The following is a 16,631-nucleotide window of genomic DNA, read 5'->3' as shown; positions in this document are numbered from 1 at the left end:
CTTCGCTCACTAGGGATTTCCATCGCCTAGCTTCACTCACTAGGACTTCCTTCTGCCTGGCTTCACTGGACTTTCCACTGCCCGGCTTCACTCACGGGACTTTCATCCTGCCTCACTCAGGGATTTCCATCGCCTAGCTTCACTCACTAGGTCTTTCATTTTGCCTAACATCCCGGTTAGGACTTCCATCAAGTATCCAATCAACCTTGACCTACTTGACTCTTCTTCAATCAATATCTTATTGTCAAACATCTAAACCCAAACCAAGACTCGGCTTGGTTACCTAGGTCAACAGGATATTGCACCAACAATCTCCCCCTTTTTGATGTTTGACAATACCACAATAACACTTACAATCCCATATGTAAGTTAGGCTAATCCCATAGCCTCCTTCTTCATGCCACTAGGTAATGAAAGCATAAATAAAGCTCTTCATTCTCCCCCTAAGAGGGCAAACTCCCTCTAGGTAATGAAAGCCTAACTTACTCCCTTTCATGAGTCCTTTCATTCTCCCCCTATGACCTTCCCATAGGTAATGAAAGCCTAAACTTAACCATACATTCTCCCCCTATTGGCACACATCAACCCATCGTTGGACACACATCAACCTATGCTCCAATTCTGGGCACACTTCAACAAATCCATTTGTTGAAGACTCTCCCCCTGAAGAGTTGCTCATCGTTGTTCACAACATCACTCGTTGTGATCAACACGATAATGAAGGTCACATACCCTTCATTTATCCTTTTAACTTCTCCCTCAATGTTGACAAATACCCAACCTTGAGCATTTTCAACCACTTGAGTATCCACTTGAAATAATGAGGATATCCACTCCCCATTTCTCCCCATTTCAAGTTTAAATGCTCAACCTTAAGCAAGTTCACAACAGAAGGTTAACCACCTTCCAAGGTTCATGAAAAAATAATTTCATGTCTTTAAAGAGTCCCTCCCCCTAAAGACATGGTGGTAACTTCTGTCATTGCACCAACAATGACTTGGAATCCCTAAAACATTAGGAAACCCAAATTTAGAAGTTTTGAGGTTCAAATATTCAAAATTTGAAACAACCTCAACCTAAACTTCTACTTAGTCTTCGTTAACCAATCCATCCTTGTTTTCAACATGAAAACACCCTTTGTATGTATACAAATGTATTTAAGGGGTTTGGAATGGTTACCTAGACTCAAAGAGGTTCAAAGATGCTGAAATCAAGCCTTCCCAGCCAAAATCAGCAACTTGGATCGATTGGAGTTGGGTTCCAATCGATTGAACCTTTACGAATCGATCCACCGATCGATTCGGACTTCGATCGATCGGTGATCGATCCAGCGAGCTTCGGTGGAATTGCCGTTTGAATCGATCCATGGATCGATTCAGTAACTCAATCGATCCATGGATCGATCAGACTCGATAGTTGCTGAAATTCCATTTCAGTCAACTGAAACCCTAGAAAATTCTACAAAATCCAAAAATTATGAAATTTCGTGTAGACATTATTTAGGGCATACTTAATCATGGAAAAATAGTTTTCTATGAAAATACATCATATTTTCAAAGATTGACACAAACTTGAAAACTTGCAAAAACTTTAGTGTTTTTCTTCAAGTTTGTGTCTAACTATTCAATGATGATTACTATCAAAAGATAGCCTTCACCAAGGTTTTCCAAAAATATTTTAAAAACATTTTCAAAACCAATATCCCATCATGTTCCTTGGGCATAATGCACATGACTTGTACATTAGCTTTCCCAATGATGGGAAAACACATAACTATGTGTTTTGATGAACCTAAAACTCAAAAGAATGCACTAAATCAACATCTTGAGTTTTGTTCATCATCCTAACTTCTCACTTGTATATAATATGGAAAAAACACATACAAGTCACCTTATAGTCTTTGTGAGATGTAGATTTTGATTTTTGCCCTAATCGAGGGATCATGCATATTTATATAGGCATTTTAGAAATGTTAGACATCCACCTAGGATGTCACTTGTCAATAAGTGTCGTTAAATGTCATTCGTCCTTAATTACAAAGAATTAAACTTAATGCATGATTATGTTATGGCATACATCAAAAGAAAATAATTTTCAAAAGAAAATATCCTATTACTACATGATGTATGAATGTCATGACATGATATTTTTGGATTTTTCATAACAAAACATGAATGCAAAACTAGACATGATGTCATGGCATATGATGGGCAAACAATCATGGCAAGATTTAGCATAAATAAAATATACCTAGATTAGCTATCTAAGTATCCTTAAAATCTTAGCTAAACTTACAACTTAAACCTAGATTGCCCTAAAGTGCTTCAAGAGAATGCCAAAACCTAAATTGGCATTTCTAATTTCCTTGATTTAATGTATGCCAATTGAAAATAAACATGTCCTCAAATGTTGGCATATTCCATTTTTCCTCAAGAGTAGCACTTTTAAATTTTAAGGCCCGGATTGCCTTAAATTGCCTAAGAACATACCAAAATCCCAACTTGATAGTTCTTATGAATTTCCCAATATGTGCCATTTAATATTAAAATCAATTCTTCCACCATTAGGCACATTTTACTCTTTCAAGGAGTAATCAATAGGTCCATTTCATTTTCAAAGGTTAACTAAAACCTTGAAAATGCTCCTTGAGTGTCAATTTCCTCAAAGTTGGGTTAACTACCCTTCTAATCGGAGTTGACACTCTCTAACCCATCTATGGGGTAGAGAAGATGCTCCTAGGAACCCAACACCTATTGGTGCTCCTTGGATGCTCTAGGTACTCACTAGGGATAACTTCCCTAGATACCTTCCTAGTGACCTTGTTGGGCTTCTTAGAAGCCTTGGTTACATTTTCTAAGTCAACTCTAGGGATAGCCTCCCTTGTGACCTTGTTTGTGACTTTCTTAGACTTCTTAGAAGTCTTAGTCACATTTATTGCAAAAATACTCTTAGGGATGACTTCCCTAGTATTTTTGGCTTGACCGCTAGACCTAGGGTATGTTCCATAACTATATGGAACTCTATGGTAAGAGAGCACATCCTTCTTAGCCTTTGGTTTGTATCCCAAACCTCTATGGCCATTGGATGGCTTTTGTACCCCTAAACCTAGGTTATGCTCATTTTTGCCCTAATAGGATATTTTCCATCCTTTTTAGGGTCTTTTCCATTTTATCAAGTCTTGACCTCAAGGCTTGATTTTCTATCACTAAGTCCTTAGTTTTAGATTTTTCATTTGATTCATGAGCATATTTGTTTTTGGGCTTGTATCTAAAATCTTTAGAGTTATTGCCCAAGTGTCTATCTACCTTCCTAACCTTAGGTTGGGTAGTTTTGGCATGTAGGGCCACATGTTTTTCCTTAAAGCCCTCATGCTTTCTATTCTTATGGTAAATTGCATTAAAATGATAAAAATTTGACCTAGCATGCTTTTTACCATTTTGTAAGGGAATAGGCTCAATGAAAGTTACCTTCCTTTTTACCTTGGAGGCTCCCCCTTGACTAGAGCTTCCTCCATGAGCCTTGACCACCTTCTTCCCCTTAGGGCATTGACTTCGGTAATGCCCCTTTAGATTGCAAGAGAAGCACACGATGTGCTCCTTGCTCTTCTTTGTTCCGGGGATGGTCTCCTTGGGCTTCTCCTTGCCCTTTATTGCCACTTGGCCCTTCTTCTTGGCCAATTTAGGGCACTTGCTCTTGTAGTGCCCATGTTCCCTACACTCAAAACATATTATATGTTTTTTATTATTAATTGAAATATTCATACCTTTGCTTGTAGGGGTGGCACTTGCTCCTCCATTTGATATTTCTTGAATTTCGGAGGTTGCACTATCTTCTTCTTCTTCACTTGACCCGGATGTAGAAGCTTCTCCTTCTTCTTGATCCAGCGTCACCAAGAATTACTCCCCCTCAATCCTAGAGGTGGAGGCTTCATCATCTTGAATATGAAACAAGGAGTATGCTCCCTCCTTGTTCCCTTCGTTGCATTCCCTTGAGGATGAAGCTTCTTGGATTTCCTCTTCTTCGGAGGTTGAGCATCTCTCAACCTCGGAGTCCTCCTCTTGGTCTTAATCCAATGAGTCGCCCTCTTTGGATTCTCCTTGATTTGATACAGTGGAGGGGATCTCATGAATTCTTGCCAATTTGCTCCAAAGCTCCTTGGCATCTTCAAACTCTCCAATTTGTTCCAAGATGTTGCTTGGCAATAAATTGACCAAAAGCTTGGTCACTTTGTCATTGGCCTCACATCTTTGGATTTAGTCTTTGCTCCACTTGCTCCTTTTGAGTACTTTGCCCTTGGAATTTGTGGGAGCTTCAAAACCTTCCATGAGAGCAAACCATTGCTCTATCTCCATCATAAGAAAATTTTCGATTCTTGATTTCCAAGAATCGAAGCTTGTAGATGAATATGGTGGAGCCACCCTTGTGTCAAATCCAAGTCCATCTTGGAATTACATCTTGAAGTTGAGCTTGATAGAATCTTGAACTTGAAGAATTTGCTCCAACTTCTTCACCCTCTAGCTTTTCTTGATATGTTTGCCCCTTCCGGCGGTGATTCTGGTGAAGAGCAACCTTGCTCTGATACCACTTGTTAGGACCAAAAGTAGCTAGAGGGGGGGGGGGTGAATAGCTCGTCCCGTTCGCTCGTTGCTCGGCGTTGCTTGTTCCTTCAAAGATGTGCAGCGGAAAATACAGAAACAAACACACAATGCTAACACGGTTGGTTTTACTTGGTATCCACCTCACAAGAGGTGACTAATCCAAGGATCCACACCAACACACACACCCTCCACTAAATAAAACTCTCCTTTATGGTAACTACCAAGGGCGGAGAAGCCCTACAAGACTCAATACAAGAAGAGAGGGAAAGGATACAAGAAATACAAGCTTACAAGCTTACAATGAGTATAAACCCTAACCCTAGCTTCTCTTCTTGCCTTTGATCCGCCTCTTGACTTGGAAAGCTTCCAAGATCCTTCAAGAACTGGCGATCTGATCTTTGAGAGCGCTGTGGAGGAGCTGGCGAGTAATCTGAGATGAAATCGTGAAGCAATGCTGAAGGAAATGAACGCCTGCGGCTATAAACGACGCCAACGGTCGGATCCCGATCGATTCGAATGTTCCCAATCGATCGGGGAGGCTTTGGATCGATCCACGAATCGATCCAGAGCGCCTTTGTGCTCTGGAAACACGCCTGGATCGATCCACGGATCGATCCAGCGCTTATCGCGCGAAGCAGCCGCGTCCCAATCGATCCACTGATCGATTGGGACCTCTGGATCGATCCACGGATCGATCGAGGCTCTATTGGGGCAGTCGGATCGATCCACCGATCGATCCGGAGCACTGTCCTCGATCGATCCAAAACTTGATTTTGTCCAAAACCAAGTCCCAAACCTCCCAAACCAACATCCGGTCAACCTTGACTGTTGGTATGTCATGCCTAGCATCTAGTCACTTCCTTGACCTGCTAGGACTCCCTTACCAAGTGTCCGGTCAATCCCTTGACCCACTTGGACTTTCTCTGTGCCAAGTATCCAGTCAATCCTCACCTACCGGACTTTTCTGTGCCAAGTATCCGGTCAATCCTTTGACCTACTTGGACTTCCCAACACCGGATGTCCAATCATCCTTAATCCATCCTGGATTTTCCTTGCCCGGCTTCACTCACGGGACTTTCACCTAGCTTCACTCACTAGGGTTTTCCATCCTAGCTTCACTCACTAGGACTTTCACCGGCTTCACTCACCGATTTCCATCCGCCTAGCTTCACTCACTAGGACTTTCACCTGGCTTCACTCACCAGGATTTCCATCTGCCTAGCTTCACTCACTAGGACTTTCACCTGGCTTCACTCACCAGGATTTCCATCTGCCTAGCTTCACTCACTAGAACTTCCTTCTGCCTGGCTTCACTCACCAGGACTTTTCTTCTGCCTGGCTTCACTCACCAGGACTTTTCTTCTGCCTGGCTTTACTCACCAGGATTTCCATCTGCCTAGCTTCACTCACTAGGTCTTTCATTTTGCCTAACATCCCAGTTAGGACTTCCCAGTCAAGTATCCAGTCAACCTTGACCTACTTGACTCTTCTTCAATCAATATCTTATTGTCAAACATCTAAACCCAAACCAAGACTCAGCTTGGTTACCCAGGTCAACCTTGACCTGAGGGATATTGCACCAACACCTTCTTCTCCTCCAAGCTATGTTCGGCCACAATAAGGAAGCTTCACCAAGGAAGAAGATCAAAACACCAACCAAGCTCCAAGAGATGCTAGCTTTCTCTCCTTCTTCTTCTTCTTCTCCAAGTAGTATCCGACCACCACAAGAGCTCCAAGGGGAGAGAAAGGTTCGGCCACCACAAGAGGAAGAGAGGGAGAGGATGATGATGGCCGGCCACACCAAGAAACAAAAGAGGGAGAGAAATAATAGAGGTTGTATCTCATGAAGGCACCCCCACCCCTTCTTTTATATTCCTTGGCCTAGGCAAATTAGGAAATTTAATTACAATAAAATTTCCTTAATTTCCTTGACATGATTTAATTGAGAAAAATGAAATAAAATTTTCAATTAAAACAATATTGGCCGACCACATCAAAAGAAATAAATTAGACAAGTTTTAATCAACAAATTAAAACTTCCTAATTTATTTCCGGAAATTTTAAAAATAAAATTTCTCTTCAAAAATCTCTTCATGGTTGATAAAAAGAAATTTCTATAATTTTAATTTAACAACATGTGAATAATTTTTAAAGAGAAAATAAAATATCTCACCAATCTACAAATAAGGAAAGAGATCTAATCTCTTTCTTTAATCTTTTGTAGATCTTTTACAAGAGAGATATTTTAATTTTAATTCTCTTTAATAAATTATATCTTCCACATAATAAAAATTAAAATTAAAATCATTTTTAATTTAATATGGTCGGCCCCTCTAGCTTGGGTTCAAGCGAGGGCTGACCACACCAATTTATGCTTAGGCCGGCCCTAGCTTGGTTCCCAAGCTAGCTTGGCCGGCCCCTATTAGGTGGGTATAAAAAGTGGGTATAGGTAGGTATAGAACTCTATAAATAAGAGGCTACGATAGGGACCGAGAGGAGGAATTGGTTTTGGTCTCCCGATAAAATTAAGCATCCCGTGTTCGCCCCGAACACACAACTTAATTTTATCAATAATAATTCATTCCACTAGAGAACTATTATTGAACTACCGCACCAATCCCAAATTACATTTTTGGGCTCCTTCTTATTATGAGTGTGTTAGTCTCCCTGTGTTTAAGATATCGAATGTCCACTAATTAAGTGAGTTACTGACAACTCATTTAATTAATATCTTAGTCCAAGAGTAGTACCACTCAACCTTATCATCATGTCGGACTAAGTCCACCTGCAGGGTTTAACATGACAATCCTTATGAGCTCCTCTTGAGGACATTATCAACCTAGTATCTCTAGGACACAGTTTCCTTCTATAATCAACAACACACACTATAAGTGATACAATTTCCCAACTTATCGGGTTTATTGATTCATCGAACTAAATCTCACTCATTGATAAATTAAAGAAATAAATATCAAATATATGTGCTTGTTATTATATTAGGATTAAGAGCACACACTTCCATAATAACCGAGATCTTTGTTTCTTTATAAAGTCAGTATAAAAGAAACGACCTCAAATGGTCCTACTCATTACACTCTAAGTGTACTAGTGTAATTATACAGTCAAGATAAACTGATACCTAATTACACTACGACCTTCTAATGATTTGTTCCTTTCCATTTTGGTCGTGAGCTACTGTTTATAATTTATAAGGTACTGATAACATCATCTTCTGCATGTGACACCACATACTATGTTATCTACAGTATAAATTAATTGAACAACTACAATTAAATGTAGACAATTTGACCAAATGTGATTCTTTATTCATAATGAATATTTACAAAGCTTAGGTTTTCAATATACACTCCAACATAATTCGAAAATTTCATAAACTTAACCAACGCTGTCAATTTACATGGTGTGGGGTTCAAAGCCATTAATGACAAATAAAATGTATACAACAAGAAATTATATTTATTTTTTAAACTAAAAAAATTATACTCTTTATTTTTGTTATTATAAAAAAGCATCTCAATTAAAAAAATACTTCATTTTATTTTATTTGTAAATACCCATTTTTTAAAAACTTTAGTCAAAATTACTATATTTTAATAATAGAAGGATAAATAAATAAAAATAAATGGCATTCTTTAAGTCCAAAATTATTTATTTCCCTCGATTAATATAACAATTTTGAGTGGATTTATTCCTCCATTTTTTTTTTCCTTCCCCCAAAAGGCATTGTTTTCCTGAGCTATGATTGGACTTTTGAGCTTTCTTGCTTGCTTCGTCTTCTAGAAAATTCCGACGACTTCTAGTCGCATACTAACAAATCTCCGGAGTCCAGAACGACTTGGAAGAATTCCATCTATCGCGTTCGGTAACAAGAACAAGGAGGAATAGGAGAGGAAGAAGAGAATTATGAGGGAAAGAACTCATCTGTCTCTTGTTTCTGCTTTCGTTCTTCGTTTTTTAGGTTTGTAAAATTAGTTCTTTTTGGTAACTTTTTCGACACTTCTTCGCTTTTCTTTGATCTCGCTCAACGTAAAGGTCGCGTCTTTCAGCAGATTTCTTGCCGGCGCCGCCTGCTTGGAGATCACCTCCCCCCAGAAGAATTGTTTTTTGAGCGCCGTGATCCGCGAACAAAGCGGTCTCCGTCGGAAGAGGGAGCGGATCCGTCGAGCTCGTCCTCGGAGAGGCGATTTGGCGGTCGGACTCAAGCTCGCCCTGATCTTCATGCGAGTTCTGGAGCTGTCGTCCCGATTGGCCGATGGAGATGGAAGGGAGCGGCTCTCGCGGCAGTTCGAACTCGCCGCCGCCGTTCCTCGTCAAGACGTACGATATGGTGGACGACCCGTCGACGGACTCCGTCGTCTCGTGGAGCGCTAGCAACGCGAGCTTCGTCGTCTGGAATGCGCCGGAGTTCGCCAGGGATTTGCTACCGAGGTACTTCAAGCACAATAATTTCTCCAGCTTCGTCCGGCAGCTCAACACTTATGTGAGTGGAAATTTTTCCTTAGAAAAAAGACCTACTTTTTTGACTTCAATTCGCAATTCCTTCAGTTATGTTCATTATTTTTTTTCATCATTTATTGATTGGATAATCTCGCCTGCTTTTTTTGACCTACTTTGTGTTTGTTGAATTGTCTCATTGACAACAACATATCATTTTCATTCCCTGAACTATGATCTTCAAATAGAAACTAAGAACAGATATCAACTCATTAGAGACAGATTTTGTGTTTGTCTAATGTTCTTGTGGTGATTCGAAGAGAATTGAAGTGTTCATGTTCTGTTGTAGGGCTTCAGAAAAGTAGATCCTGATCAGTGGGAGTTTGCAAATGAGGATTTTGTACGAGGACAGAGACACCTCCTGAAGAACATATACCGACGCAAGCCGATCCATAGCCATTCGCTGAATTCTTCATTCGACAAACAAGAGCTCGAGGAAGAGATCGAGAAGCTTAAGCAAGAGAAGCGCAGGCTTTGGAACGAGATCCAGAGGCATACACAGAAGCAGTTTGGATTAGAATGCCAAATGCAGTCTTTGGAGGAAAGGTTGCAGGTCGTCGGAAACCGACAGAAGGGTTTGATGTCATTCATGGCCCGAATCATACAAAACCCTGTTTTCCTTTCTGACCTCGTGCAACACTCTGATTTTCACACCAAGAAGAGGAAATTGCCGAGGATAGACTACTTGAACGAGGATATTTGCGCCGAAGAACAGCAGGTTGAAACTTTCCAGGCCACCTCGAGGGAGCATGCATTCGACATGGAGCCATTCGAGAAGATGGAGTCATCTCTGAATTCTTTGGAGAATTTCTTCAGAGGTGTTAGTCAAGCATCCGGGGATGACATGCCCTACGACACACTCGTTCCTTGCCTGCCATCGAACGTGATCATCTCCGAGATGAATGCCTCATCAGGAGAGACTGATGTGGATCCGCAATTGAAACTTCAGCATTCTTCTTCACCTCCCTTAGAAAACATACAATCATCACCAGAAACTCCCGCAAACGAAAAAGAAGTGGACTCCGGCAACAGATTTTCGGAAATTGATGTGAATTTGGAGCCAGATTCTACCGAGATCGATTCATCAAGAGATATTGGGAGCGCAATCTCTGCGGTGCCTACGGGGAAGAACGATGTGTTCTGGGAACAATTTCTCACAGAGATTCCAGGTTCCCACGATACGAAAGATGCCGAGCCGGCGGTAACTGATTATTAGGTTGTTTACAGTTCTAAGTTAATAAATTATTAGGTTGTTTTCCTGCACAAAACATGGATGTAACTACCTGTGCTATCAGTTCAGCTTCCATACTTACATTAGAAAAAATGGCTGCTGTTAGTTTCGTGATCTTAACTGCTGATGTAGAAGGATAGTCAAGCAGTCGATTGCAGTCAAAGAAAGTTCTTCACGAGATGCATTTGACTGTCTGTTCACGAGATACATTTGAACCATTGTTGGTGTTCTATGGACTGGTCAAATTTTGATCACATTTGGAGATGAGTCACTCTCGGTTCTAACTCGAACCAAATAGGGTTGTAAATAAATCGAGCCAAGTTGATCTTTGGGATGTTCAAGCTTGTTTAATAAGGTAACCGAGTCAAGTCGAGTTTAAAATGAATCAAACTTTTGAAATGAGTATTCAAGGTTGGCTTGATTTATTTTTTATGAGCTTGAGCTTGTTTGAAGCTTGGCTTGAGCTTAGTTTGTTTAAATGTTATCAAACTCTCAATTCAAGTTTGACTTGAGCTTGGTTCGAGTTTGGTTCATTTAGATATTATCAAACTCTCAATTCATGTTTTTTTTATTGTTTGAAATTTTTAGTTGTTTGATTGGTTATTGAGTTTGATAATTTAAATTTATTTATTTATTTAGTATATTAAAAAGAATTTTATTATTGAATATGGTTCATGAATATTATTCACGAATGTTGTTCACGAACGTTAACGAGCTAAACACATATGTGTTCAAATTTGTTTAGCTTAACGAGTTGTTCAAGCTTGTTTGTTTAATTAATTTTATGTATATTGAACGAACATAAATAAGCTCTTACCAAGTCGAACACCAAGTTTGTTCACGAACGTTTGATTTATTTACAGTCCTTGAATCAAATGTGGCGAAATACCTTGACTATGACGACATGATGCTCGTCGGAGTTGAAGGAGATGTAGTTGGCGAGCAAGCTCTCCAACTCCTCCGGGTGACCAATTCCCTTCTGCCATATCATATCGCCATCAATTTCTTGAAGTTTTGCTCCAGATCACATGAGCACATCACCACCATGAACCTCTCCAATCCTGCCTCTCTCTCCTTCGCCTCTCACCAGTAGCCGCCTTCGGATGTGGCGAGTGCACCTTCACCTTGGCCAGACGGAGCGGTCGAACCTTGATTCTGAGATTGCAACCGGAAGCCTTACTACCAGAGCCCGACTCAACTCTCAATTCAAACTTGGCTTGAGCTTGATTCATTTAGATATTATCAAGTGTTGGTGCAACGAGACTGGCAAAAGGGGGGTGAATTACCTGTCACTCAAAAAGTAAACCCTCCTCAAAGAACTTTAACTCAAAATTATAAATTAAATGACAGAAACAAAAAGAGAGATGACTCAGCTATTTGACTTGGTTACAACTGAGACGGTTGTTAATCCAAGGCGGTTGGGAAGCGTGCTAGAAACGTCTCCTTCTTTGAAGGCGGAGAAGCTTTTTACACTTTGAGAGCACAGAAGTTGCTAAGAATGAAAGTACAAAGTTGTTGTATCGAATAGTTGTTCGAGCCCCCTTTATATAGGGGTTCCAGAACTTATCAGATCACCTGATCTTCGGGATCAGGTTTTGACTCGAGAGGGATCGGTCGACCGATCCCCAGGTTCAGTCGACCGAACCTGATGAACTCTCCCAGCTTTCCGTCTGGATGCAGGCTCTATGGATCGAGCTTAGGTTCGATCGATCGATCCTTGCGTTCGGTCGATCGATCAGCCAACGGTCTCCCTGAGCTGGCCTGATCAGCACACTCGACTAGGTCTTCTGGTTTATCTCCAGTTCGGTCGACCGATCAGAGGGTCCGGCCGACCGATCAACCAACGGCTGGATGCTGACGTAGCTACGACGGCTGACTTCTGAAGATAAGGGTTCGGTCGATAGGTCATGTCGTTCGATCGATCGAACACTTGTCAAGTCAACTCCCGGTTGACTTGCTCTAGTTCGGTTTGCTTGGGTGATTTCGGCCAACCGGAATAGGGCTCACCCGAACCCAATTCCCGGCCTTTTCCTCGAGCAGTCTTCCGTCCCGGCTTTACGTCCCTCGAACGCCGCACACGTTCTTCACGTCCACCGGTGTACTCTTCTGCAGCTCTCTCGTCCTTCGGACGCACCGAGCCCGTCGGCTCCCTTCCCGTGTCGTCCTTCTCGCTAGCTGCGTCTTCCGCTCGACTTCCTGCGCTCCTAAGCTCCTGCACACTTAGACACAGGGATCAGACAAACAGGACATAACCTAAACTTGGTTGATCATATCAAAACAACCACGGGGTCCAACAATCTCCCCCTTTTTGATGTGCATCAACCCAAGTTTAAGTTAGGGCAAAAACAAACAAATAGTAATTTTAAGAAAATTACGAAACTAACATTTTAAGCACAAAATTTAAAAAAAAAAATTAATTTTCCTAACTCCCCCTAAACTTGTTACTTAAGTCTCCCCCTTTGATCACAAAAAAAATGGGGGGAAAAATTTTCTAAGACATTTTGAAAAAAAATTGCTAAGTGAAAATTTAATATTATTTTCAGAAAAACTTAGCTTAGATAAATCTAATTTCAGAAAAGATCTTAATTAAAAAAAGATGAGAATTTTTTTAAGTAGAACTTTCAAGAAACATTTTTTTAGATAAAAGAAATATTTTTAAAGAATTTCTAAGGAAATGTTTTAAAACTTTTCAAAGCATTATTTAATTCTAATTTTAATACTTTTATCAGAAAGTTAATCAAACAGTTTATTTCGATATTTCGACTTCCAGGTCGTGGCGAGGCACTAGACCTTCTTGGTTATTGGAGCAATAACCACTTCCTTAGACAAAGCTTCATAAAGAAATTCATTGTTTAATTTTCTCACTATAAGCTTTTAACTAAAATAAAAATTTAAACTAGCAACAATTTTGGAACCTAATAAAGGTTCCTTCCTATAGGGTTGGTCAAAAACTTAGGGGGTACATATCCTATAGGTATTCTTCTAAGTTGACCTTGATGTTTTCTTACATACCAGTTTAATTTTCCATAAATATTAATTTTTGATTTTTAAAAAGTATTAGTTTTTAAACATGAATTTTCAGTTTCCAATTTTTCAATTTCCAAATTTAATTTCTCATTTTCTAAATTCAAATTTTCTAACTTTATTTTTAAATTGACAATTTCTTTTTCTGATTTGACTAATTATTTAGTAAGTACTTTGATAAACTTTAAAGACTGAGAAGGAGTGAGATCATGTACCTTACTTACCTCACTTGGTGATGCTCCCCTTTCATCGTAGCTTTCTTCTTCTGATTCTCCCCCTTGATCAATACTCATCTCTGAGTCTGAGTCATCTTAAAAGAGATGGTTGGCCACCAGTGCTAGTCCCGAGAAAGCTTCGGCTTCTTACTCGGAGGATGAAGAATCATCCCATGTGGCCTTCAGGCTCTTGCGTGTAGAGGATGTCAGTTTTTGAGGCTTCTCTTTGTTCTTTTTCTTTAGTTTGGGGCAGTCATCCTTGATGTGCCCTTCATCGTTGCAGTTGTAGCATCGGACCGTCCTTCTGTTGTGTTGATGCTTTCTCGACTGCGATTTAAATTTATTAGTTTTAACAAATTTATTTAGCTTTCTTACCAATAATGCTGCTTCGTTTTCATCGATCGAGGCTTCGGAGTCAGAACCGTTTATTCTTGCCTTTAAGGCAATGTTCTGACTAATCTTCTCTACTCCATTGGGCTCTGCAACTCGAGATTCGTGAAGTTCAAAAGTAGAAAATAAATTTTCTAAAGTACTTACCTCGAAGTCCTTAGAGATGTAGTATGCATCTACTAAGGACGCCCATTCTGGAGTTCTGGGAAAGGCTTTGAGCGCGTATCGGATAGATTCTCGGTTCGTTACTTCTTCTCCAAGGTTGCTTAGTTGAGTTATTAGCTCCTTAATCCTTGCTTAGAGTTGCGCTACCTTCTCGTCGGTGTTCATCCGGAGATTCGTTAGTTGTGTCCGAAAGATGTCGCGCCTCGCTAGCTTTGCTTCTGAGGTACCTTCGTGGAGTTCTAGGAATTTCTTCCAGAGGTCTTTTGCGGAGTCGTAGCTTCCGATCCGACTTACCTCCTGGGGCGAAAGAACGCTGAGCAAGTGGAACTCAGTCTTTCCGTTAGCCACGAAATCAGCCTGCTCTTTCTTCGTCCATTGGCATTCTTCTTTGTCTTATGGTGCTGCAAAATCATATTTCATTGTAATAAGAATGTCAAAATCTGTTTTAAAGAATACCTCTATTTTTCGCTTCCATGTAGCGAAATCTCCGTCGAACTTTGGGGGATGAATGTTCGCGCCAGCCATTGTCCTGATCTCTATATTTCAGACGGTGGTTAGTCCTTCTGAGGCTGTTGGGCTCTGATACCACTTGTTGGTGCAGCGAGACCGACAAGAGGGGGGTGAATTGCCTATCACTCAAAAAGTATACCCTCCTCAAATAACTTTAACTCAAAATGAAAGCAACAAGAGTATTATAAATTAAATGACAAAAACAAAAAGATAGACGATTCAGCTATTTGACTTGGTTACAACCGAGACGGTTGTTAATCCAAGGCGGTTGGAAAGCGCACTAGAAACGCCTCCTTCTTTGAAGGCGGAGAAGCCTTTTACACTTTGAGAGCACAGAAGTTGCTAAGAATGAAAGTACAGAGTTGTTGTATCGAATAGCTGTTTGAGACTCCTTTATATAGGGGTTCCAGAACTTATCAGATCACCTGATCTTCGGGATCAGGTTTTGACTCGAGAGGGATCGGTCGACCGATCCCCAGGTTCGGTCGACCGAACCTGATGAACTCTCCCAGCTTTCCGTCTGGATGCAGGCTCTGTGGATCGAGCTTAGGTTCGGTCGATCAATCCTTACGTTCGGTCGATCGATCAGCCAACGGTCTCCCTGAGCTGGCCTGATTAGCACGCTCGACTAGGTCTTCTGGTTTATCTTCGGTTCCGTCGACCGATCAGAGGGTTCGGTCGACCGATCAACCAAAGGCTGGATGCTAACGTGGTTGCGATGGTTGGCTTCTGAAGATAGGGGTTCGGTCGACCGATCATGGCGTTCGGTCGACCGAACACTTGTTAAGTCAACTCCCGGTTGACTTGCTCTGGTTCGGTTTGCTTGGATGATTTCAGTCAACCGGAATAGGGCTCACCCGAACCCAATTCCCGGCCTTCTCCTCGAGCAGTCTTCCGTCCCGGCTTTACGTCCCTCGAACGCCGTGCACGTTCTTCACGCCCACCGGTGTACTCTTCCACAGCTCTCTTGTCCTTCGGACGCACCGAGCCCGTCGGCTCCCTTCCCGTGCCGTCCTTCTCGCTTGCTGCGTCTTCCGCTCGACTTCATGCGCTCCTAAGCTCCTGCACACTTAGACACAGGGATCAGACAAACAGGACCTAACCTAAACTTGGTTGATCACATCAAAACAACCACGGGGTCCAACATCAAACTCTTAATTCAAATTTATTTGATTGTTTGAAACTTTTAATTGTTTCATTGGTTATTGAGCTTGATAATTTAAATTTATTTATTTATTTTATTATTTATTTAGCATATTAAAAATAGTTGTATTAATAAATATGGTTCGTGAACATTGTTTATGAACGTTGTTCGTGAACATTGTTTATGAACGTTGTTCGTGAACATTGTTTATGAACGCTGTTCACGAACATTGTTTATAAACATTGTTTACGAACATTGTTCATGAATGTTGTTCACGAATGATGTTCATGAACGTTGTTCATGAACGTTAACGAGCTGAACACATATATGTTCAAGCTTGTTTATTTAGCTTAACAAGTTGTTCAAGCTTGTTTGTTTAATTAATCTTATGTATATTGAATGAACATAAACAAGCTCTTACCAAGCTGAACACCAAGTTTGTTCACAAACGCTTAATTCATTTACAGTCCTAGAATCAAATGTGGCGAAATAGCTTGACTACGACGGCATGATGCTCATCGGACTTGAAGGAGATGTAGTTGGCGAGCAAGCTCTCCAGCTCCTTCGGCTGACTAATTCCCTTCTGCCATATCATATCGCCATCGATTTCTTGAAGTTTCGCTGCGGATCCCACGAGCACATCGCCATCGCGAACTGCTCCAATCCTGCTTCTCTCTCCTTCGCCTCTCACCAACAGTTGCCTTTGAACGCAGTGAGTGCACCTTCACCTTGGCCAGACGGAGCGGTCGAACCCCGATTCTGAGATTGTAGCCAGAAGCCTTGCTACCAGAGCCCGACTCCGCCTACTTCTCCAGTGCACAACGGGAGAAGGCGATTGT

At 41.0% G+C, this 16,631-nt stretch overlaps 1 protein-coding gene across 2 annotated transcripts; it reads left to right on the top strand.

Moving 5' to 3' along the window:
* The first annotated feature begins 8,342 nt into the window (after window positions 1-8,342).
* On the top strand, window positions 8,343-10,600 carry LOC122002573 (heat stress transcription factor A-4b-like). Of its 2 annotated transcripts, none has more exons than XM_042557786.1 (3): window positions 8,343-8,577; window positions 8,669-9,099; window positions 9,403-10,600. In XM_042557786.1, exons 2-3 carry the CDS (start codon window positions 8,872-8,874, stop codon window positions 10,327-10,329), a joined length of 1,155 nt encoding a protein of 384 aa, XP_042413720.1. In that variant the 5' UTR covers window positions 8,343-8,577; window positions 8,669-8,871; the 3' UTR covers window positions 10,330-10,600. The 2 variants fall into 2 exon arrangements, with proteins under 2 accessions (XP_042413720.1, XP_042413721.1); XM_042557787.1 differs by having other exon boundaries at window positions 8,666-9,099.
* The last annotated feature ends 6,031 nt before the right edge of the window (window positions 10,601-16,631 follow it).

Source organism: Zingiber officinale, chromosome 7A, assembly GCF_018446385.1.
Source record: "Zingiber officinale cultivar Zhangliang chromosome 7A, Zo_v1.1, whole genome shotgun sequence".
In the NCBI taxonomy this organism is placed as follows: Eukaryota; Viridiplantae; Streptophyta; class Magnoliopsida; order Zingiberales; family Zingiberaceae; genus Zingiber; species Zingiber officinale.
The sequence above is the reverse complement of the archived record's forward strand: the minus strand, read 5'-3'. Positions and strand labels throughout refer to the sequence as shown.